At 52.6% G+C, this 22,412-nt stretch overlaps 6 protein-coding genes and 1 non-coding gene across 22 annotated transcripts; 4 read left to right on the top strand and 3 right to left on the bottom strand.

The window, feature by feature from the left end:
• Window positions 1–524: 524 nt before the first annotated feature.
• bet1l (Bet1 golgi vesicular membrane trafficking protein-like) lies at window positions 525–2,133 on the top strand. The gene is made up of 4 exons (XM_085913969.1): window positions 525–590; window positions 929–1,014; window positions 1,376–1,432; window positions 1,514–2,133. Exons 1-4 carry the CDS (start codon window positions 569–571, stop codon window positions 1,679–1,681), a joined length of 333 nt encoding a protein of 110 aa, XP_085770095.1. The 5' UTR covers window positions 525–568; the 3' UTR covers window positions 1,682–2,133.
• Window positions 2,134–2,274: 141 nt separating this feature from the next.
• On the top strand, window positions 2,275–6,347 carry deaf1 (DEAF1 transcription factor). 4 transcript variants are annotated; one of them, XR_015066381.1, is made up of 13 exons: window positions 2,275–2,794; window positions 3,327–3,415; window positions 3,491–3,602; window positions 3,678–3,827; window positions 3,948–4,087; window positions 4,178–4,243; window positions 4,478–4,513; window positions 4,587–4,710; window positions 4,775–4,903; window positions 4,981–5,222; window positions 5,475–5,573; window positions 5,708–5,812; window positions 5,921–5,955. XR_015066381.1 is itself a non-coding variant. In XM_085913958.1 (13 exons), the coding sequence occupies exons 1-13, from the start codon at window positions 2,614–2,616 to the stop codon at window positions 6,020–6,022; spliced, it is 1,581 nt and encodes a 526-aa protein (XP_085770084.1). In that variant the 5' UTR covers window positions 2,275–2,613; the 3' UTR covers window positions 6,023–6,347. The 4 variants fall into 4 exon arrangements, 2 of the variants coding, with proteins under 2 accessions (XP_085770084.1, XP_085770085.1); XR_015066382.1 differs by lacking the exon at window positions 5,921–5,955 and adding an exon at window positions 5,897–5,910; XM_085913958.1 differs by having other exon boundaries at window positions 5,726–5,812; window positions 5,897–6,347.
• Window positions 6,348–6,463: 116 nt separating this feature from the next.
• On the bottom strand, window positions 6,464–8,993 carry LOC147054970 (D(4) dopamine receptor-like). Its single transcript, XM_085913684.1, has 4 exons — window positions 8,742–8,993; window positions 8,114–8,226; window positions 7,338–7,894; window positions 6,464–6,983 (listed from the first exon to the last, which is right to left on the bottom strand). The coding sequence occupies exons 1-4, from the start codon at window positions 8,991–8,993 to the stop codon at window positions 6,760–6,762; spliced, it is 1,146 nt and encodes a 381-aa protein (XP_085769810.1). The 3' UTR covers window positions 6,464–6,759.
• Window positions 8,994–9,938: 945 nt separating this feature from the next.
• On the bottom strand, window positions 9,939–12,279 carry LOC147054971 (cytosolic 5'-nucleotidase 1A-like). Of its 6 annotated transcripts, none has more exons than XM_085913965.1 (7): window positions 11,605–12,278; window positions 11,298–11,441; window positions 11,106–11,210; window positions 10,912–11,047; window positions 10,722–10,844; window positions 10,379–10,485; window positions 9,939–10,283 (listed from the first exon to the last, which is right to left on the bottom strand). In XM_085913965.1, exons 2-7 carry the CDS (start codon window positions 11,355–11,357, stop codon window positions 10,044–10,046), a joined length of 771 nt encoding a protein of 256 aa, XP_085770091.1. In that variant the 5' UTR covers window positions 11,358–11,441; window positions 11,605–12,278; the 3' UTR covers window positions 9,939–10,043. The 6 variants fall into 6 exon arrangements, with proteins under 6 accessions (XP_085770091.1, XP_085770090.1, XP_085770089.1 ...); XM_085913964.1 differs by having other exon boundaries at window positions 11,298–11,510; XM_085913963.1 differs by having other exon boundaries at window positions 11,298–11,452; window positions 11,605–12,277.
• LOC147054972 (GRAM domain-containing protein 4-like) lies at window positions 11,921–16,720 on the top strand. Of its 7 annotated transcripts, none has more exons than XM_085913951.1 (18): window positions 11,921–12,223; window positions 12,669–12,885; window positions 13,195–13,297; window positions 13,363–13,477; window positions 13,539–13,730; window positions 13,822–13,847; window positions 14,073–14,164; window positions 14,558–14,649; window positions 14,709–14,757; window positions 14,815–14,886; window positions 14,965–15,008; window positions 15,078–15,187; window positions 15,273–15,427; window positions 15,516–15,624; window positions 15,693–15,786; window positions 15,857–15,941; window positions 16,000–16,068; window positions 16,129–16,720. In XM_085913951.1, exons 2-18 carry the CDS (start codon window positions 12,742–12,744, stop codon window positions 16,210–16,212), a joined length of 1,635 nt encoding a protein of 544 aa, XP_085770077.1. In that variant the 5' UTR covers window positions 11,921–12,223; window positions 12,669–12,741; the 3' UTR covers window positions 16,213–16,720. The 7 variants fall into 7 exon arrangements, with proteins under 7 accessions (XP_085770077.1, XP_085770076.1, XP_085770081.1 ...); XM_085913950.1 differs by having other exon boundaries at window positions 11,922–12,212; XM_085913955.1 differs by having other exon boundaries at window positions 11,922–12,212; window positions 12,669–12,782; window positions 13,363–13,472.
• LOC147054973 (cadherin-related family member 5-like) lies at window positions 16,631–21,972 on the bottom strand. 2 transcript variants are annotated; one of them, XM_085913946.1, is made up of 15 exons: window positions 21,622–21,972; window positions 21,180–21,349; window positions 21,056–21,109; window positions 20,789–20,878; window positions 20,639–20,725; window positions 20,474–20,575; window positions 20,224–20,409; window positions 20,036–20,126; window positions 19,881–19,978; window positions 19,538–19,741; window positions 19,350–19,460; window positions 19,216–19,282; window positions 18,545–18,811; window positions 17,978–18,153; window positions 16,631–17,599 (listed from the first exon to the last, which is right to left on the bottom strand). In XM_085913946.1, the coding sequence occupies exons 1-15, from the start codon at window positions 21,692–21,694 to the stop codon at window positions 17,117–17,119; spliced, it is 2,259 nt and encodes a 752-aa protein (XP_085770072.1). In that variant the 5' UTR covers window positions 21,695–21,972; the 3' UTR covers window positions 16,631–17,116. The 2 variants fall into 2 exon arrangements, with proteins under 2 accessions (XP_085770072.1, XP_085770073.1); XM_085913947.1 differs by lacking the exon at window positions 18,545–18,811 and having other exon boundaries at window positions 16,632–17,599; window positions 21,622–21,968.
• A 236-nt stretch (window positions 21,973–22,208) lies between these two features.
• Window positions 22,209–22,282, top strand: trnan-guu (transfer RNA asparagine (anticodon GUU)). Its single transcript has one exon. It is a non-coding gene; the product is annotated as a tRNA-Asn (tRNA).
• The last annotated feature ends 130 nt before the right edge of the window (window positions 22,283–22,412 follow it).

The raw sequence follows: 22,412 nt of genomic DNA on the forward strand, positions 1-22,412 counted from the left end.
CTTCTGGTTTCATTCAACGTGATTCCAAAATAGCATTGTTATCCACTATAATTGTTTTTTAAAAGAGGTCAAAATAGCTTTTACTGTTGAAATAATCATAATTTGAATTGCTATTATCATTCATTTGTATGACCTGTATTACTGTTCCAATAAATGACCATCATGCTCTCGAATTGAAAATGTCAAATAAGATTTCATTTCGAAATGTGCAGGACAATAGCCTACCTGGGAAGGAAGCAGTGTTCACAAGGTAATAAATCATTTCATATCTTTAAAAAGTGATGAAAAAAACGTGGTTCAACTCAACTTGTGTGTCCGTGGGAACGAACACCTAACCTTTTATTTGAGATCACAAAAACAAGAAAACGTCAAGAAATCTCTTGTCCAAAAAGATATGATACAGACAGATCACAAGAATACAAGGTCATCTTCGCTTGAACATGATTTGGGGGGTTTTGATTTCTTTTCGTTTCGATGTGAGCGGTGGATTGTTTTCGTGACAAGTGACGTCACGCCCCCCCCGTCCAATCACGTTCGCGTGCATCTGCGCGCGACGTCACTTGCCGACATGGCGGCGGACAGGAACAGAGGTACGATATTTGTTTTGACACGTCCGTCCGAATCCGGCGAACGAACAAGCATCCCTAACCAGAACCACGCTATTCACGTTTAGCGATTATTTCCATCAAAATGAAATAGTGACTGTGTTGACTGACTGACTGACTGACTGTGTTGACTGTGTTGACTGACTGACTGACTGACTGACGGAGGACTTGGCTTGCCAGATGATCTGACGAAGTCTTCGTCGTGCTTTCAAGCAACGAATCGCGCTTTAAGTGCAACGTGGGCCGAACTCATCTCGTGTGTGTCATACAACGAGGCGCTGTGTCATAGAAGGACTGAGTGAGTGGCGTGTTGCTTCTCGCAGGGCATGGCTCGGTGGAGGACATGCTGGACGCCGAAAACAAACGTCTAGCTGACAACTTGGCCACCAAAGTCTCCCGACTCAAATCTGTAAGTAAATCACGTGCCGCTTTGGAACTTGCCTCGCTCGCCTACGAAATGAAAAATCTCGACATCGATTGATATGCTATATTCGGACAACTTTGACCCTAGCGCTATATTCGGACAACTTTGACCCTTGCGCTACGCTTGGGTGTGTTGTTGACCTGTCGCCGATCAGCTTTTCATCGGGATGATTTGATTTGGTCGGAGACGCTCACGACAATAAAGTGCCAAAGCCGTCGAGTATTAGAACTATCCCAACGGGTTGCTAATTCGATCCGGCCGGCCTCGAGAAACACGTTTCCGTCTCGCTCCCAACTCACTGAGTGGGATTTGTCAGCTCCAAGGTGAAGCGTGTCTTTTGTGACAGCTGGCGTACGACATCGACAGAGAGGCCGAGGATCAAAACGACTACTTGGACGGCATGGTGAGTTGAAAGCGCCAGTGGGTGCGCACGCCACGCCACGCCACGCCGCCTGTTGACGCCGCCTGTTGCCGCTTTCGCCAGGACTCCAACTTCCTGAGCACCACGACTCTCCTGGGCGGCAGCGTCAAGCGCTTCTCCAACATGATCCGCTCGGGACGCGACAACCGCCGCGTCATGTGCTACGTTGCTGTGGGCCTGGTGGTCTTCTTCTTCCTGCTCTACTACGCCGTCGGCCGGATGAGACGCTGAGGCGCGCGCTCTCGCCCGCCCGACCCACCGACACTGCGCAGGTGGGGCAAACCAAAGGAGGCGAGGCATGGACGCGATCTGCAGGGGGAAAAGCACCCTCTTGGATCCAAAAGACTTGCGTTTCTTTCTTTTCTTTTTTTGGTCCGTGAGATTTATGAACGAACGTCCTCTCTGGAAAAAAATATTTTGGCGTGATTCAAGTTTCTTAGTAATATTGCAGTCTAAAATACAATTTGTAAAATGATGTTCCATGTAAATGCTCCTGCAATTGACTTCAGACTTACTGCTACATATTCTTCTATTTTACTGTCTTGCCAGTTGACTTTCCAATTCACTTTTGTGTTGATTTACCTATATTTTGTTCAGATAGTTCTAAATACTGAATTGTTTATTTGAGATATACATCATTGTCTTATGTTTGCATTAAATGGTTGTTGCTTTGAATAAGTCAACTGACCTGCTGTGAATGTATGTACGTACGTACCTCTAAAATGAAAAATGTCAAAATATGAACATTCACGGGAAAATAGTTTGTAAAATATGCACATTTACTGGATTGACATTTCCTATTTTGACGTTTGTAAAATATGCACATTTACTGGATTGACATTTCCTATTTTGACACGTAAATGTGACGTAGTCATTCGGGAAACGACGCAGACTCTTCGGCTCTGCTCGGCCTTTTCCGGCGACTCATTGTTGAGGAGACGGGTGAAAACAAACCGCCCGCGAGGAGGCGTATTTTTTTCCTTTCTTTTCTTCCTCCGGCTGCATTCTCATTGTTTGGAGGGAAAATCGGCACAACCGTCGTCGCTTGTTTTGCTGTGTACAAAGGGGAGAGATTTGGCGTGCGTTGGGTACCGAGTGGCCTCTCGGCGTTCCCCGTGGCTCTTCGGTTCATTTCGGCTCTCGTCGTGTCTTTCGCCGGAGGAATGGACGAAGCGGAATCGGCCACGAAGGCGCTCGGATTTGACGAACCCCGGAGGCGGGCGGGCTCGGATACCGAGTCGGAGGCCGAAGTCTCTACGATGGCCGTGATGGCGGCGCCTGGAAACATCGACATGGGAGCCGAAGCGATGCCGAACCCCGACGACGCCGAGTCGGCTTTCGCAGGCAAGTCGGCGGCGTCGGCGGCGGCGACGGCGAGCTCCGAGCTAGCCAGCAGGCCGGGACCACACGCCCACCGCCGAGTGGCGCCAAAAAGCCAAAGTTGACTGGCTTCCTAGATTTCGACAAGCCAAGTCTCCAAATAACGACGGCGTTTCTTTGAGTTTTAGCTTCATCGTTGCCACCGAATTGGTCATGAACCCGGCCCGGCCCGGCCCGGCCCGGCTCGGCTCGGCTCGGCCCGGCCCGGCGGGGCCAATTGTGTCTCGAGACACCGGCTGGCCCGTCTAATGGCTCGGACTTGAGTTGAATGCTAGCTCAACTAATCCAATTCAGAACACCAACTTCTCATGTGGCCACCTGAACGTTTGGGCTCATTTTAACTTTGCTGCAATTGTCTCTTCAAAATTGCAGTGAACAGAACTTTCTTCTTTTATTCAACACGTTCGACTTTGTAGGAACTCCAGACAAAGAATGAGCCTTTCAATGCTGCCATGTTGTGTTCTGACGATGAACTAACTGTGTTGCCGCAGAGCAGAGGTGTCCACGGTGGCGGTGGAAGACGTTCAGGCGGCAGACGACGGCGTCTTCGCCGCCCCGGTGGAAAACCTTCCGGAACACGTGTTGGTACGGCAGGGCAGAAGACGCCGGGGGTCTGCAGACGCCTGCGTCCACCAGCTCACATGTGTTTACGTGCCCTAGAGCGGAAGGAGTCCCTTGCAGCTGGCCGAGGGTCTGAGCGGCCAGAAGACCACCCTCATCGTGGTCCACACCGACTCTGGAGTGGCGCAGCGGGACGGACTCAAGTCAACCGGTAGCGACGAGCGCATCAAAGTGGCTTTTTGAGCGCCCGTGTTGGAATTTGCGTGTCTGTGGTTTGACCGCTCAGGTCTGGTGACTCCGCCCACCCCGCCGACTCCTCTTCGGGACAAAGAGCCCGCCTCAAAGTACAACTGGGATCCGTCGGCGTACAACAACGAGCTGCCGGTACGCTGCCGCAACAGCAGCGGCGTCCTCTACAAAAGCCGCCTGGGCTCGGGTGAGCGCGGCAGCCGTCCGTTGGTGCGTGCGTGCGTGCGTGCGTTGTGACACACACCACGGACGGAATGACGACATTCATGTTGTTGGAGGACATTGAGGTGTTTTTTTGTGCCTTGAGGCGGCAAAGGGCGCTGCATCAAACACGATCAGCGCTGGCTGACGCCCACCGAGTTTGAGGGTCTGGCCGGTCGCGCCAGCAGCAAAGACTGGAAGAGGAGCATCCGCTACGGAGGGAGGCCTCTGCTCTGCCTCATACAGGTCGCTCGCTCGCTCGCTCGCTCGCTCGCTCGCTCGGCCCAAGCCGCCGTCGCAAGCGCTCCCGTCTGATCCTGCCGTGTGTCCGTCCAGGACCGCATCCTCAACCCTCACGCCGCCTCGTGTACGTGCGCGGCCTGCTGCGACGACATGGTCTCGGTGAGTGGCCGCCGCTCATATCGGCCCGCTTTACCTTGCTCTGGCTGCCATTTCACAAGGTCCCGATAGCGAGATGATTGATTGTGAGCCACTATCTTCCGAAAGCGTCGGCTCCTTTGATCGCTCCGGTTGGCATACCATTCAATGGATGATTGCCCCATTCTGAATCTTTCCCATACATTGCTGCTATTTTTAATGATATATTTCTTGCCGTGTGTTTGTTTGCTTTCTAAGAACGGAGACTCCCCGGAAGCCGAAACCATCACAATGGTAGTCTACAATCATCTTTTTTTTGGGGGGGGGATTGCAAAACTGTACCAAATGTTGCGTCCGTTGTCATCAGAACGGTCCGGTGCGCCTCTTCGTCCCTTACAAGAGAAGGCGGAGGGAGACGGATCCGCCGCCCGCCGTCAAAAAGGAAGTCCCCGCCGGCAGCAAAAGCATCACGCTGAGCCCGGGAACCACGTGTGAGTCACGTGAGCGATGGCCGACTCCCTCGCAGTCAGCTCAGAGACGTTTTGTGATCCGCAGTCACGGTGTCGCCCATGGGTCAGATCACCCCTTCGGGCACGCTGACGTTTGAGCGCTCACCTGGCAGCGACACGGCCGCCGCCGCCGCCATCATCTCGGCGCAGAGCGACGTTTATGCCGACGCGGCAGGTAGTCCGGTCGTACGAGCAGACGGTACAGATTGAGAACAGACGTCAAACACAAAGCTCTCACCGCGTCTCTTTCAGTGCTGACGGCCTTGCCGGCGTTGGCGCTGTCCCCCCAGGCCAAGATGGCGGTGGCGTCCCCCTCGGCCTCCCTGGTGGGCACCCTGGAGGTGGGGCCGGTGGCGGTGGGGCCGCCTCTCTTGAGCCCCAAGAACGCCTGCTGGCACAGCCTGGAAGAGATGGCCAACACCCTCATGAGCAACGTGCAGCAGCTCAAAGCCTTGATCGAGCAGGCCAAGAGGGACAATAAAGGACACAAGGAGGTGAGGGGGGAGATGGATGGATGGATGGATGGATGGATGGATGGATGGTGGATGGATGGATGGATGGATGGATGGATGGATGGATGGATGGATGGATGGGTGGATGGAGGATGGATGGATGGATGGATGGATGGATGGATGGATGGATGGATGGATGGATGGATGGATGGATGGATGGATGGATGGATGGATGGATGGCCATCATCCCACATCACAACACTCACTAAAAAACAAACATCTGTGTGAGTCCAGTGTGTCGTCAGTCAGTCCTTCCAGAACCGGATAAGCTTCCAGACGCCGGACGACTCGCAAGCCAAACGGAGCGGCGACATCACAGAAGTCATCATCAATGTAAGTTTTGCACTCACACAAAATGCGTTTCAGGCCATTTGAAAGGCGTGCGTGCGTGCGTGATCAGCCAATCGGCAATCCTCAAGAATTCAGTGACTCTTTTTGGTTAGCATGTGTCATTTTGTTGCCAATAGTTGTTGTCATGACAACAGATGTGTGAGAACTGCGGTCGCGCGGCCTTGAGCGAGTGCACGGGCTGCCGCAAAGTCAACTACTGCTCCGCCTTCTGCCAGAGGAAGGTGAGGAAACGCCGCGCTAAAAAAGATCGTAGCATCATTTGACTCGCATCCAAATGATTGCAAATGTGAAATCAAACACTCGAGGCGAATTTGGTGGCCCGCTCGCAGGACTGGCGAGATCATCAGAACATCTGCTGCCAATCGGGAGGGGGCGGGGCCATCCCAGAGGAGGAGCCAATGGCGTCCATTGGCATGGACAAAGTGAAGTGAAGTGAAGTGAAGTGAGGAAAAACCAGGCAAGATGTTGAATGAAGGGAAGACTTTTAATGTATTTCTCCGTGAGCTATTTGTTTGGAAGCTTTAGCACTCGTGTTGCTTTCTTAATGAACATACAGCTTTGGACAGAGTTTGTTTATTTGGATTCCACTTTTTGCAAAAGGAGCAGAGGAAAGCTGACACAAAGCTAATTCATCTAGAAATGGATTTATTACCACCACTTGAATCAATTCATTATCACTCAACCTGTTTAATATTCATTTGCTGATTTTATATATATATGTATGCATCAAAATAGAATGCCATGAAATGATTTGTATTCATTGATGCTTTCATTTATTGTCATTGTGATGATTGCCGTTTGTTTCTTTGGTCAGGCAAAAAAGCGAAATCTCCAAAAATGAAAACACCTCAGCTTAGGTTAAATGCTTTTATTGTGAAAAGAAAGGTTCCTGTCTGTGGGCCACCATGGCTTCAGCAGGTGACCTTGCAAAGTCCTGACAGAAAATGCTAGAAGCGTTTCGGGATTTTTTTTTTTACTAAGGTTCGCAATAGAGCAATCCGTTTGCAAATCCCTTGAGAATTCAGCACTTCATTGAATGCAGCGCAACAGAGCAGTCCTCTGTTCTAAGATGGCCGACCGGTGGCTCTGCCGCCGACGTCGCCTTAAGCTTTTGGCCTTTCGTGTAGAAATGTGGGACTAGAAGCCTTCCGCCCTCCTCCCATGGCGCTCAGTCGGCGCTGCAGCGGAAAGGGCAACAGCGGCGCAGGAAGTTTTTGAAAAAGCGTCGGAACTCGGCGTTGAAGACGGTGTAGATGACGGGGTTGAGCGCGCTGTTGATGTAGCCCAGCCACGTGGCCACGCTCATGGCGGCGGGCGGGATGTCGCACGCCGGGCAGCGGGCGCGCACAATGTGCAGCACGAAGAACGGCGTCCAGCACAACAAGAACACGCCTGAGACGAGGACAAAAGAGAAAAAGGAGAAAGAAAGAAAGAAAGAAAGAAAGAAAGAAAGCGGCTCACTCTCACACACGCTGACGTTCACCCTCGCATCTGAGCAGCTTTCACGCGCTAATTGGCTTTCCCGATTAAGGCGCTGCGGGATGTGCTAAAGGGAAGCGCTTCTAGCTATTAGCGCCGCGCTAGCCGCTATTAATAGGCCCCGGCATCCCAACACGCGACGGCGTGCAAAGCACAGAGGCGAGCTACTGACACGTTTACCAAGGAAAGGGGGCGGCGGGCGCCGCCGTCTCAATTGTTGTTCACGTGGGACCCCGAATGTGGCCAATTGAGCACTTGGGCGCTTACCTACGACCACAGGCAGCACCTTCATGGCCTTCCTCTCGCGCGTGTTGATCTTGGCTCTGCTTCTGCGCCGAGCCCGCGGGTCCAATTTCACGTCGGCCGAGTTGACGGCGGGCGCCCGTCCCGAGGGAGCGGCGGCGGCGTCAGCCGGGTCGGCCGGCTCCCGTTGGATGACGGGCGGCAAAAGCGGCGGCAGGGGCTGGAGCGGCCCACCGGCGGCGTCGGCGTCGGCCTCCCTGAGCTTGCGGCAGGCTTGGATGCTGCTCCTCAGCCTGGCCTTGCGCGCCTCCTCCCAGCGCCGCAGGCCGCGGAACATACCGCAGTAGAGCAGCAACATGACGGGACACGGGATGAAGAAGGAGCACACGGACGAGTAGAGTACGTAGTCGGCGTTCTCCAGCTTGCACTCGGCGGGGCGGCGGCCCGCCACCTGGTTGACCCCCAGCATGACGGGAGAGGCCACGGCCAAAGCCAGCAACCAAGTGGCCGACAGCAGGACGGCCTGCCGCAGGTCCACGTGCTTGCGGTTGTAGTTGAGCGGGATCAGCACGGCGATGAACCTGCCGCGACCGATTACAAGACCACTCGGATGGATGGATGGATGGGTGGATGGATGGATGGATGGATGGATGGATGGATGGATGGCAGCGGTGCTAATGCCGCAACATCCGTGCTAGCTCATGTCAAGATCCAGGTTATTTTACGCAAGTCAAAGCAAACCACTTTGCGTCACTTCTGCTCAAGCGTGAGATGTGGAAGGTGTGTGTGTGTGTGTGTACCTGTCGACGCTGATGGCGCACAGGTTGAAGATGGAGGCGGTGCACAGCATGACGTCCATGCTCATCAGGCCGTCGCACACGCTCGTGCTCAGCGTCCACACGCCGTCCTGGAACTGTGACACAGTGAGTATGAAGTGCACACGCCGGCCGCTAACATTTGGCAAAGAGAGAGCTTGCCAATGAGGGCCGGCCGCCCAACATTCATGTGGTGTCAGTTACAAAGTGGAATGAGGCCAAAAGGCAGTTTTGGAATGCGCGTGTCCCTTATTTGAAACGGTGGCCTCTATCTCATTTGAGTTATTCCAATGGAGCAAAATTGGACATGTCTCCTGCCTTTCAGAAGACCTGGCCCTCAAGACGAGCGAGCACCACTCGTGGACTTTTTCATCACAACAATGGCAGCCTTAAACACTCCCTCAATTGCAAGAAGGCTTTGTTTGACTTGAAACTGAGAGCTGGACTAAAGTCCACTTAAATTACGGCGACCAAATTGCCCGCAACAAATGACAACATGAAAATAGCGCATCTCAAATGGACTTTTGCTCCAAATCCAATTGCTCTGACACCAAACGACAAGATGGGGAATTGACTTGGACTTGTGGAAAGTGGAGCGCGTGCACGGTGTGACCTCAGAGTAGACGAAGAGGGGCAGCACGAGCACGGCCAGCAGCAGGTCGGCCACCGCCAGGCTGAAGATGAAGTAGTTGGTGGTGGTCTTGAGGGCTTTCTCGGTCAGCACGCTGACGCACACCAGCGCGTTGCCGCCCACGATCACCACGATGAGCAGCACGCCCAGCACCAGAGCCGCCACGTTGTGGCCCCGCAACGAGGGTGAGGCCGAGGGTGAGGCCGAGGGAGCGACGCCGGCCGTCATCTCCATCCTCGCCGCCGCGGCTCCTCTGCTGCGTCCACCCGGCTCTCTCATGAAGGACGGCGCGGGAGGTGCCAAAGATCCATGCCGTGCCCCGGGCGGGACCGCACGCCTTCTTATTTGATGACGAACCCAACTAAAAGTGTCCTCAAAGCTCCAGCCATCTTGTTCAAAGGGAACATTGTGACAAAAACCAAAACAAAAGCTGAAGAAAGTCTCCAGAGTGGGACCCACGCCCCCGCCCTTCTCTAGAAGCGCGTGTGTCCGGTGCGCTCCGCTCCGATGTTTACCTCCGAGTCAGCCGCCCTACAGGGAGCCAGCCACGCAGCCAGCCAGGCCAAATAAGTCAATTAAAGCCGCTTATTTAGGAGCTGCGCTTCAGCGTCGTGCCCTTCTGCAGCCACGCAGGCTTCGGAGAGAGAGAGAGAGAGAGAGAGAGAGAGAGAGAGAGAGAGAGAGAGAGAGAGAGAGAGAGAGAGAGAGAGAGACAGAGAGAGAGAGCCCGCCCGCCGGCCCGGCGCGCCCCCAACACCAACCACCTCATGTCACGTCAGTATAATGAGCTTATCGTTCAAACGTATTAGTTTGTAGACTGAATTGTGTACCTAAAAAACACAACATACCATTTCATGAGCAACACGTGGAGTCTGTAACACCTGACACAGCAGAGCGGAGACGTCGAAAAGTAAGTCCAGCTCAAATGCGGCGGGGTGGGTGTTATCGTCCGTCGTCGGTTCTCACCGGGAGCCAAATAACGTTTGTCGCGCGCTTTGGTTTGTGTGTCTCCTCACAGGCCATTCATCAGCAAGTTTTTATTTTTCCACTCTACATAGATGGTCAAATTGAGCAGAGCACCAGTAGCAAGCACGCCGCTTTTCACTGAAGCCAAGCGGCGGCGGCGGCGGCGGCGGCGGCCCAGCATCAAGCAGTAATAAGACCAAGGCCAGAATCTGCTGCCTGTTCTAATAGATTTCATTTCAATAATGTTTTCAGAAAATAGCTTTTTATGCAAGCGGCGCAAGCAGAAACATCCTCGTATCTGTCTGTCCTTCGAAGGCGTCATGGCAACCACGCCAAATCACCAAGCAGGAAGTGCGGCCTGAGCACTTCCAGGATGGGTCCGCGGGGGGCGCCGGCAAGGCAGTGGGCCTGGTCGGCCTTCAGGCCACGGGAGCGGAGTCCCGCCAGGATGGCGCCAAAGTGTTGGCGCCCGCCGTGCGCCGTCATCACCGAAACGCTGACGGGACTGTCCAGAAGACCGAAGCGCCCGCGCAGGGCGCCCAGCTGCGACCAGAAGCGCTAATGGAGGTAAATGATTCAATCCAGATATGATTGGCGAACCAATCATTTCTGAATATCGTTTTAAAGAGACAGACGACGTAGCACGTTGGCACCTGCGTCGCTGGAGTGAACGTGGCCGTGTCGTCACCGCACAACAAAACTCGGAGTTGCTCCGATGGGCCGGACCAAGTCTGAGGGCCCAACAGCGCCGACAGAACCCCTGCGAGGCGAGACGAGACGAGACGAGATGAGACCGACGGTCGCCGGCAACCGCGTGGTGAGCCTTCAAGTCGCTTTGTCATCACCACTTTTTGACTTTGTAATATCGTACGTCTTCTGTTTTTGGAATGGCGTTCATGAATGGAAAACACGACAAAGGTCGACGTTTTCATTTTCAAAAATTCCAATTTGAAGAAAACGTGCTTCGATTCGAGCGTGGCGGGACAATGCACCTACCTCTCTGCGAGGCCAGCGCCACTTCCTCGGGCTCTGTGGACAGGAAGAGCTGCGCTCCATTTTCCAGCAAACATTCCACAAAGTCCTCCTGGCCCGAAAAGCAGAAGCGGCTCACTTCCAGACCTGCGAGTGTGACCAAGTCCGACAATCATGTTTGGGTTATTCCAACGACTTCCACAGCAATTCCAACCGTAATGTTTGATGCTGCCGACTATGCGAGCGCTCTGCCGCCGCCGCCGTTCGTCGGTGGTGACGAGAAGCACGTCGAAAAGCAACGACTCGTCAGGATCGGCTGCCACGAGATGGCGATTCACGCTCTTCAGCGCCTAAAAACATTTGTTTTGAATGGACAAACTTTGACTCCATCTTTGTTTGTTCCTGCACCTGCAGCAGCGCGAAGGCCGCGCCCACGCCGTACACGTCGCCGTCGGCGTCCTCCAACACGGCCGAGCACGAGATAGCCACCACCAGCGCTTGCTCAGGATCTTTCTGCAAACAACATATTGATGAGATTCAAGAAGAAAGCATAGCCAGCCAGCCAGCCAGCCAGCCACCTGTGCTCAAATCAGTCGGGACCTTAGTCGATTGGAGCGTCGAACCTAATGTGAATACATTGCATTCTTCTTTGGGCTGCATGTCCTCCCTCCTTCACCACATCCTCTGGCCTCTCTCTCCCAGGCGAGCGGCTCCATCCTCAGCACACACTTCTCAGCGTCCCATCTGGGATGTCCCTCGTTTTTCGTCACCCCGAAATGGTTTTATTTCGAATGTATCAATGCAACACGATGACTAAAATGAACGCCAACTTATTGGATAAATGTATGCTTGTAATTTGTATCATGTGTTCCGAGTCATATGAAAGAGTTTTTTGTTGGATTCTTACCTGCATCACGTCAACGTTCGCGATGGTGGAGACCATCTCCGCCTCCCCGCTGACTGGTAGCTTAAAAAAAAAACTTACTTTTGATCACATCAACTTGGACATAAAATAAGAAAACTGTCGGAACAAATTGCTCCACAAACGTAAAAGTTGACTTCCGCTTTTTCTTGGCACCTCGTCGTCTTCCTCCTTGTGATTGGTGCATGACAATCACATGGGGATTCATTACCGCCACCTATTGGATGACAATATAAACACATCATGTATTTAATAATCATCTAAATGTTCTTTTTAAATGCATTGCTAATCAATTATCATTCCACGGGGAAAAAAAGACAATAAATCCGAGTTCTTTGGGAGCGTTGCATGGTGACGTCACTCAAGAAGGTAGCCACGCCTACGAGATGGTACGATGGTTCTCAACTTGTCAAACAGGAGTTTTTCCTTTTCGACGCTGAACTTTTTCCACAACTCATTGACCGCCTCGGACAAAGGAATTGTCGATTCGAGAACGTGCTGGTCGACTTGGAGCCTCGTCTGAACACCGCTGCTGAGCTTTCAAGCAAGTTTGCTTTGCCGAGACAACTTTTGGGCCACATTCTTCACTTCAGGTGTGTCCAAGGTGATAGCAAGGCTGGCTGCCAGCCACCTTCAAGCTATGTTTTGACTGAGAGAAAAGTCTGCTATGTTGAAAAAGACGGACGTTAGACGACACTTAAGTATGAATGTTGCAAATTCCGCCCTGTTCTTATGCATCTTGTAGTCAGTCAGTCAGTCAGTCAGTCAGCCAGTCAGTCAGCCAGACAACTATTGTGTATGGCAGGCAGGCAGGCAGGCTGGCTGGCAGGCAGGCAGGCAGGCAGCCAGCCACGCAGCCAGCCACATCAGCTGCAAATTGTGTCATGCCGTGACATCCCCGAGATTTGCCAAGAAGCAAGCATTCCATACCAAGTCTATAGTAGAGGTTCAACTGTCATAACTCATGCAGATAGAAGTCAAGAACCTTGCCGAACCTGACATTTAGCTACACGACGATGACTTTTCATGCAAGTTCAATCTTTTTGCAGCACTGTCCCGGTAGACAGCGGGCTAGCCAGGCCGGGCCGGGCCGGGCCGGGGTGTGTTCCGTAAGGCTCAAGCATGCGGAGGCGTCTGGACCGGATCCGGAATTGGAGCCACAGGTGGGATGATTTGGCGGACCAGTCAGAGTCGCCCAACACGTCGGACGCGGAATGCAGCGAGGAGGTGCCGGATGGAATACACAACTCACGCACTCGTGCTAAGGTCAACGGGAGAGGCAGGAGTGTCAACCCTGTGGCGCCTTTATGATCTTATCCAACAACCACAAAAACATACATCTCCAAACTGGTTTCTAAATGAGAAAAGATGTACGCATTCAGAGTTAAGAGAGCAATTACTTTCACAATGCTTCGAGTCATCCAATCACTAAAAATGTTTTTTATGATTTCTGTTTCCGAAAAACATGACAAAATGGCAAAACGACACAAGGTTCTGGGGTGTGCTTTTTAGGAGTTCATTTTTGGAGTCATTTTGGTCTGTTGTTTGACCGGACATGTTCCTCTCTTTGCACAGGTTGTTTCTGGATCGCTTCGTACATCTCAAGATGAATCCAAAGCAGATCTGAATGAGGTGAAAGGACACCTGGAGATCACCTTGTTGGAGAAACATTTCCTACGTGAGCTGCGTATTTCATTTCGGTTTTCGTCTTTTTGCTTCGACTCTGATCGCGTCACCTTCCAGAGGAGGAGCTGAGGAAACTCCGAGAGGATGAAACCGGCGTGGAAGCGCTGCAACAAGAGCTGGAGCGAGAGCGCTGCAGGAACATGGAACTTGAAGAAAAGCTCAATGATGTCAGGTCAGGTCATGGCTTCATGTTGCTTTTTCCAGCCAGGGCTGAATTTGCCCATGACTGACAGACTTGACGAGCCGTCGTCGTCGATCGCTCCGAAAGCCCCGCCCCCTCACGACATCACGCCACCGGGAAAAGAGGACACCTACAGCCGCTTCCAAAGATTGCTTTTCAACCACTTGGGTGTGGACTTTGATGACTTCCACGTGCAGCCGCGGGAGGAGGCGCCCGAGCCGGACGAGCCGCTCAGTGCCAGGAGGTGAGCTGGCGGCGGCGGCGGCGCCACCCTCACCGGTCATTCACCTTTCATATTTCCTTTGCTTCTAAATGTCACTTGTACTCCTCCGCAGGCTGACGGAAAACATGAGGCGGGCCAGTGAGTCACTTTTCCTTTTGATGCAAACTTTGTGCTTAGTGTTGAGCCCAGCGCGGCTTGCCTAATAATGGGACAATGGGAGTGAGAAGAAGGCCAGCTGCAAATGCTGAAAAGTGAATTTGAGGCCACCTTGGTCAAAGGTCACGGATCGCCTTCACCAATCAAAAGCGCTCAATGCTGGAATCTTTTCAAAGCGCTCCATTTCCTGCTGTTTGTGTTGCTTAGAGAGAGGACTGAGGCCCATCACCAGCTTCATGCGGGACCTCTCGGCCTTGTCCAGCTGGCATTCCGTTTACACCACGGCCATCGCCTTCATTGTGAGGCTCAATGCTAACTACAGTTGCTCAATCAGTAATGTTGCTATGCATTGGAAAAGCATTTTCCTCAAGCTGTTAACTGGATGCTAAATGCTAAGTGAATTCCAACTAAATAAATAAATAAATAAACACTTCCAATTCTACTCGAGCTGTTAAATATGGAATGCTAGTTGCCATTTACTAGCTTCCGGAGGCTAGATGCTAACTGGACGCTGTCTGGATTAATGTTAGTACCAAACATTTGCTGCTTGCTAAATGACCGATCCACGCTAACCGCTAGGAACTAGAGAGTATCTTCTAGTCATTGAATGCTAACTGCCAAGCGCTTGAATGTTGACGCTGTTGGCTATCCGCTAACTGCCAAATGCTAATGTGAAGTTCTGTGTGTGACAGATCTACATGTACGCTACATGGCGGGGCTGGACCATCTCCATGTTTCTCTTCCTGGCCGTCCTGCGTCTCTCTTTGAACTACCTCATTGCCAGGTGACCATGGCATTGAAACCACATGATGTCATGACGGTGGGCTAACTCTGCTCTCTCAGGGGCTGGAGGATCCGGTGGAGCATCGTTCCGGAAGTCTCGGAACCTGTGGTAAGAATGGTGGTGGGGGGCTGATAAGATGATTGACAGCTGTGAATATGTTGACAGGAGCCTCCCAAAGAAGACTTGACCGTGTCGGAGAAGTTCCAGCTGGTTCTGCACGTGGCCCAGAGAGCTCAGGTGAGCCGACTTAGGCCGTGCTGCCGCTGCCGCCGCCGCCGCCGTTTTGGCGTTTGACATTTCGTTCCTCTCGGACAGAATATCTTTGGCAAGATGGCTGACATTCTGGAGAAGATAAAGAAGTAAGTTTTCCACGAGGGCCATTCTTCCTTCCAGCTGTGACTGGAGTTCAAATGAGCCTTTGTGTGTAGTCTCTTCATGTGGGTGGAGCCTGAGTTGACCAAAAAGCTGTACGTGGCTCTCTGGGTGTCCTTCATCGCCTCGTGCCTGCTGCCTTACAAGCTGCTGGGATTCATCATTGGTACCATAGCGGTCCACACGCACACATGCACGCACGCACGCGCGCACGCACGCACACCAATGGCTCTCGTGCTTGTTGTCCTCAGGTGTTTTGGTGGGCGTCAAGTTCTTCATCATCAACTTCATCTTCAAGAGTTGCCCCAAACTGCGTGAGCGCTACGACACGGCGCACATCGTGTGGAGCCGCCTGCCCACCGACGTCCAGATCCGGGAGCGAGCCGCCCCTGCGTCCGGCAGACGGGTGGGTGGCGGGTGGGCGGGTGGGCGGGCGCTTGTGTTGAGACGCTCCCTTTTCTAGGATTTGATGTTGCCACGCTTGCCTCGCTCAGGTTCCCGCCGGTGGCGACGATGGCGGCGGAGCCAGTCGCTCCTACAGCACCAGGCGAGGAGCTTTCCACGAGGTCTTCAACCTCCCCGAGAGCGAGCGCCCCCTAGCAGGTGAATGTGGAAAAAACGGCCTCTGGTCTGGTCTGGTCTGGTCTGGGCTAATGGTGGCTGTGGTGCAGTGTGCGAGAGCGGTTGGCGCTGCTGCCTCATCAACCGCGACAAGAAGACGCCCGCAGACTACATCCGCAACGGCGTCCTCTATATCACTAGCAAGTAAGGTGGCAGCTGTCTTCAAGCTAACAAAGGCCAATCCTTTTGAGAGCTTCTCTTTTTTGCCCATCAGCTACTTGTGCTTTGAGTGTACCCGCTCGTCTTCATCCAAGAGGGACAAAGTCATCAAACTGGCGGACATCGTGGACATCCAGAAGGTACCGGCTCGACGTTCTCGGGAGAGAAGTTCTTGATTTGGTCTTTTCCTTGCGGCAGTATAAAGTCTTGTCCATGTTGCCGGGCTTGGGGATGGGCATCTCTATCGCGACGCCGTCCACTCAGAAGGTGAGAAAAGTCAAGTTGCATTGCAAAAATATCAAAAGCTTGACATTTCCTTTGGCTCAGCCCATGGTGTTCGGGGCCATGAGCAATCGAGACCAAGTCTTCGACGTCATCTCGGCCCAGCGCAGGCTCGCCGTGGAGACGTAGGAACGCTTCTTCTTCTGTTTTCTTGACGAGATGCCTTGCTTTATATTTGTTGAGATGAGATTTTCATTTTGACACTGGATCTTTTAAATGTGATCTTTCGGGGCATGTTTTTTTTTGTTGTTGAATTGACACTGGATCTTTGAACCTCTTGGCCTGGCTCCGTCCGGTGCTGTTTTTTTATTTGATGGTGCTGTATTTGGTCCACCGGACTTGGAATGTGTCACACTGGCCAGTTACGCAGGCGCCTCGATCAAAGGAAAACAAAGAATTGTATTTCAGCCGTGAGCTTCTCATTAGGCTCGCTGGCACTTTTTGGAGTTGCTTCTTCAACATAAAGACTCGCCCGCCCACCATGAGCTGAACTCGCTGCTGTCGTACTGATTTTTGGAACTACTTGCAGCTAGGAAGCCATTTTAAGGGAACCCAATGACATGCATAATGTTTATTTTCAATATGTTGCAGCTCATATTAAATTCCCCCCCCAAATCAGTGGTGTGCTATTTATACATGAGTTTGAATCATTAGGGCCTGGGGCACTTGATTTCAACCTAAAACAATCAAGTGGCGGCAGGCAGATGACAAATGATTTTGCAGCTCTCTCTCAAATCCATCCGTGCCCAAATGTCAAGGTTCCTCGCTCTACACCTTTTCCATCCTTTGTCAACAACAATCATTCCCAACAGGTAGTTCAGTCCTCGGACGAAGCGTCATCTATTTACAGGAACTAGAGTGGAAATTGCCTATCTAACAATGATTGTCGGTAGCCTCACGTGACGCAACAAAACAAACAAGAAGTTGATTACGCTGTGCTTTTTTGAACCATCGGAGTCGACCGATTGCACTCTCGGGCGCGGTTCGTTCACTTGTTCTCGGACTGATAAATCATCAGCTTTTATTGGCCTCCTCAAAGATCGACGTTCAGAACGTCGTCACTTTCCGAGCCCTCCGCCGGATCCTCCATCTTCACTCCCAGTCCGCTGTCCAAGTCGGTGTCGGCGAAGCCCACCTTTGGGGCTTTAGCGGGACCGTCGTCTTCGTCCTCGCTGTCGTCTTCCCTGCTGTCGGGGATGATGACCACTTCCTCCTTGGCGTCGGGGTCGATGTCCTCCTTGAACCAAACGGCCTTGTAGCCTTCCTCCTGGCGCCGTTCTTTGGTCAGAATGGGCTTCACCTCCCTCTCCTTGTCCGAGCTGGTCTGGCTGACGTTGTCGTCGCCCAGGAGGGTGCCCGGCGCCCTCGCGCCGGACTCCGTGGCCGAGCTGTCCGCCGGCCCCTCTTCCGCCGCCGTGACGTACGGAGCGCCGAAGCCGCCGCCGTCGTCATCGTGCTGGAAAGCCTCGTTGGTGTACTGGACGCTCTGCTTCTCTCCCCCGAAGCCTTGGCCCAGCTGGAGAGACAAAACCATATCAGTCCACAAAACAGGCTGGCAAAATCCTTTTTCCCGCTGTCCATCCAAACTGGCTCGGCCTCATCTTGAGTCTTTTTGCCGTTCTACGTAAGAAACGGTTGAGGGGGGATGGATGGTGCCTAAAGAGTGGAAAGGCGGGACCAGGGAGCCAAGTTGAACGTCTGCACTATGGAAATTGCACAAAGACATGACAATGTGCTTTGGTTGAAAGCTCCAAAGTCAAAGTCCAATTGGCAATTCCTCAGCTTCAGAGATAATGGCTAGTGACTATCAAGGATAACACGTCTTCTTTGGGAAAGCGAAAGGCAGGGTGTCGAGATGGACAGCCAGGAGGGAGGGAGGGAGGATCACACTCACGGAGCTTCTGAAGACGCTGGCTTCGTGGATCTTCCTCCAGTCGGCTTTTCCCTTCTGGAGGCGACACACGAGGACTCCGATGATCACCGCGCAGGCGAAGAGAAGAACGCCCAGAGTCGCTCCCAGCGCCGCCATGTCCCCTGGCTCAAAGCCACTCGGCGGAATCGGCACTTTCTCTGGAAGACATCAACGTCGATACATGTGTTTTGGAGCAGCCAGGCCAATGACAACTTGGCACGCAATAGTCACCAGCCAAACTCGCCCCCTCATGAGTCACGCCCACCAGACATGACTAGAGAGGGTCAAATGCAGAACTGAAGAAGCCTTTCTGGTTCAAGTACATCGAGAAAACTCACGTCGGAGCTCAGATTCAACCCTCGGAACTGACGCAAACGTACTAGCCCCTTACTGAACCCCTCTGTCCATCCATTTTGGGGAGGAAAGGTAGACTGACTTATGGCAAAAGGTAGGCAAACTAGACTTGTCGCCGGTCAATTACAGGGCAGGCATAGCCACACTAGCATTCACAACTCAGATGGCCCCTAATGAGACAAAATCCATGAACACCTGTGTTGGGGTCCGCAGGGCCGGTGGGCCCGTCAGTGCTCAGTGGCGTCACCGACGATTCTGTTGCCGCGGTAACACCTTGGCTCGTGGGAGTGACACCGGTCGAGGGAGTACCGGGATCGGTGGTGGACTTCATCGTTTCAGTGGTTCTGCCCCCGGCGGTAGTACCAGAATCGGCGGGGTTGGTGGTGGACTCTGCTTGAGCTGTGCTCGGGGGGGTGGTCACCATGTCAGTAGTACTCAAAGGCAAAGCAGTAGTGGTGAGACCTGAGAGGAGAGCACACGTGGACCTTAGAGGGGGCGTCATCGTCCTTCCGGAGTCACCATTCAAACGGTCCTGGTTCGTAAGAAGAAGCTTCCGATTTGAACTTGGGTCTTCTTCTTCTTTTTGACAAGGTCTCATCTGCTGTGGACGGATGATTCCGAGGCACCCACGCGGCTAGAATGTCTCTGATTTGTAGGGATCATTTGTCGATACGTATTGTCCGGGGTGTCGCCCAATGTCAAACCGGCTCGGACTTCAGAATTGACGAACGATGTTGTCAGGCAGGCCAGATTTAAATGTGACCAGGACTTTTGAAGAATAGAAACAAATACGCCTGGTCCTAAATAGGTCTGACTCCAGCCAAGCGGTGTGACCCAAGTCCCTCAGCGCTTTCTTTTCTCCTTACCTGATTTCACCTCCACCGAGAGCGACGCAATTGAATTCTCCCCGTTGGACGCGTCCTCCGCCTCCACCTGCAGGGTGAGGTCAGAAGTTGACTTCAATGACCAACTTTGCTGGGGTTGGGTTGGTCCAACTCACCTGCAGAGATAAGGTAGCCTCCGGGAGGCCTTTGGTCATGAACAAGTAGCCGTTAATGATGGAGAAGTCGTCGCTTCCGATGACGCGATAGACGACGTGAGGGTTTATTCCCTGGCGAGGCAGGAACGAAAAGGTCGAGTCAACTCAGCGGATGCGGACTTGGAATGGAATCCAGGTGGCGGCTTTACCCCCACGCTGGCGTAATCCTCGTCCAAGGCGACGATTTGAAGCGGCTCGTCCTTGTTGGTCGGGTCTGTCGCCATGGCGCCCGCTGAAGAGACCACGGCCTGGTACTCGGCCCTCTGGAGTTTTGGTTTGTGGAGGCTCTTCACCTGAACATTGAGCGTGAGGCTGGTGGTGGCAAACTGAGAACTACTTGGTGTCTGGGCGGCCTGCCAGAGAAGAACAAACCTCAGAAGGTCAAATCCTGTTGACATCGTGTTCTTTAGGGTTATTGATTGAACATGTAGTACAAAAAAATGTCTTGTTAAAAGCTTGTGTCTGTGTGTGTGTGTGTGTGTCAGTCTTCACCAGAACTGTCAGACTGATGGTTCCCAACACGTCGATCGCCCTCAGCATACTGACGTCGCCGGTGTTCGGGTTGATGTCAAACAGTCCGTCCTCGTTTCCTGGTACAGACAACGGCGATTGAGTTCTTGACGGTTTTGGGGGAGGGTGTGGCTTACCGTTCAGGAAGGAGTAAACGATGGCCTCATTGATCCCGGCGTCGCCGTCAATGGCTTGAAGCGGACCCGGCTTCAGTGTCAAGGGTTCGGCCTGGTGCGGGGATGGGACATAAAACCACTTCAGGTTGTGGGACCATGCGAGTCGTAGCTTAGCGTGAGAAAGGACGGAAGGAAGGCTCGTTCGTCACCTGCATTTGGTTAAGGTCCACTCTGCCGGTGTAGCCGGCGTTCTGGCAGATGACTGCGCCGGCCACCACGTGTTTGTTGCAGGGCTGGAACCAGGGCGGTCTGTTGTCCACGTCCACCACGTTGACTTGAATGGTGGCCGTGGCGGTGAAGGAAACCACGGCAGCGGAACCGGACAGCGGCGTGTCCTTGGAGAAAGGAGAGAAATGACAATCTGGAAGAGGAGAAAGGCATCACGTGACGCATTATCACCTGAGCTTGCAAGACCATCTGGACAGTTTGGACTTTGTCGTAGTCCAGGATGTTCTGGATGAGCAGTTGTGGGTTTTCGGGAGCCGCCAGTCTAAAGTAATCCTGAAGAAATGCAAAATTAGTGAATGCCGGGAATGGAGCTCATCAGCCAAAGGAAGAACGTACGGATGCTGATGTCAGCGTGTAGTAAAGCGCGCCCCCGTCCAAGTCCTTGGCTGGAAATTGGCCCACGGCCGTCCCCACGGCCAGCAACTGAGATGCCCGAGGATGCCGTGGGTTAGTTTGCCGACCGGTCCGCTCCGAGCGCTTGCTTACCTCCTCCGTTCGGATCCGGTACGTCTTCATGTCAAACACGGGCGGGTTGTCGTTCACATTGAGCACTCTGACCAGGAAGACGAGCTCAAGCTGGGAAAGCAAAGCGGGAGTGAAAACGGATAGCGCCGCTGGCCTTTCCGACTCCGCAAGCGCCCATCGGCTTACGAGTGCGCTCAGTTTGTTAGCGGTGAGCGCCGGCCGCCGCCGCCGCCGCTTTAGCTTTCAAGCAGTCCGAGCTTGTAAAGAACTTGCAGGTTGAACGCTCACCACTTGCGCCGGGGGCCTTCTGCACGTCACTATGACCGGATAACTTTTTTTCGTCTGCAAGCAGAGGCAAAACGTTGAGCCCACGCCCCGAGCGCTTGCTCATTTACCGGCCGGGCGGGCCCACCTCATAGTCCAGAACGGCATTGGCCAGCAGCCTGTTCCCCTCCAGAATGAAGGGCACGTCGGCGGCATTCTTCAGAGAGGGCACCACCCCGTCGAGCACAGCGATGGTCTCCACTAGGTGGCCCACCGCGTTGTTCTCCTGCACCTCCACCGTTTCGGGAACGCTACAAACTGAAAAGGCCACAGCAATCGACCGAGCGACGAGCATTATGTGACGAGTGTCAGAAACACTTTTTCATGAAAAATCTCGCAAGTTGTAGCTTTAAATAATTATATACTATGGTTTGTTAAAAAATCCCAACAATTTCACCCTCGGATTCGATTTAATTGCAATCAATTTGTATTCTGAGAAAGCGAGGAGCTTTCAAATTTTTTTTTTTGTTAGGCTCCGGATGATAGTGGCTTTATTGAGCGGTGTAGCAATCGATCCGATAATTACTCACGCTCCTGGGCCTGTGTGATGGTCAGAGAGGCGAACAAAAGCACCGAAAAGAAGAAGTTCTTGCTGGCCTCCATGTCAGCTGCTTCCGTCTACTTGCGCCGTCCGTCTGCTTATCGGCCGCGATTTACGAGCCGCGTGGACTTTTGCCCGCCATAAACATTTTTGTTTGCGCAGTCGGATGAGAGTTTATAACATCCGCAAGTTTTTTTTTTTTTCTTCCTGATTCGGTTGAGTATGACAAAGATCAAATAAATACATTGGTTTATTCTCCGAATTTGACCAAAAAAAATGGTGGGCCGTCAGGGCCTGAGAGCGAGGCCTTTCTGCTGGCCTAAAAAATGATATTTTGTCCATAAATACGTATTCATTTAATAGTAGTAACGTTCATGTAGTGGTGAGTGTGAGACCCCTTTCTTATTTGAACTAACTTTTCATTTCACAGTCAGCACATAAATAGTGGATTTAAGTGACATAAGTAATATATCCCCACTGTGGCGCAATCCTTGCTCATTTATTATTGGTTTTAATTTTTAAGATTTTTAGCAACTTTTACAATATATAAATGTTTGGGTTGCCTGCAATTTGCGTGTCTCTGTGGCGCAATCGGTTAGCGCGTTCGGCTGTTAACCGAAAGGTTGGTGGTTCGAGCCCACCCAGGGACGCTAGCTTTTTTTGGGGTTTTTGAAGTCATCACTGGTGCAAATCACTACTTGTATGCTTTTAGAAAAGCCGATTGTTCCAAATCTGGTCCTTTCTTTCCATTTGTTTCTATTTTGTTTGATTTGTGTTTGT

This window comes from Syngnathus leptorhynchus, chromosome 6 (genome assembly GCF_054491065.1).
Source record: "Syngnathus leptorhynchus isolate UIUO chromosome 6, UIUO_Slep, whole genome shotgun sequence".
Taxonomy (NCBI): domain Eukaryota; kingdom Metazoa; phylum Chordata; class Actinopteri; order Syngnathiformes; family Syngnathidae; genus Syngnathus; species Syngnathus leptorhynchus.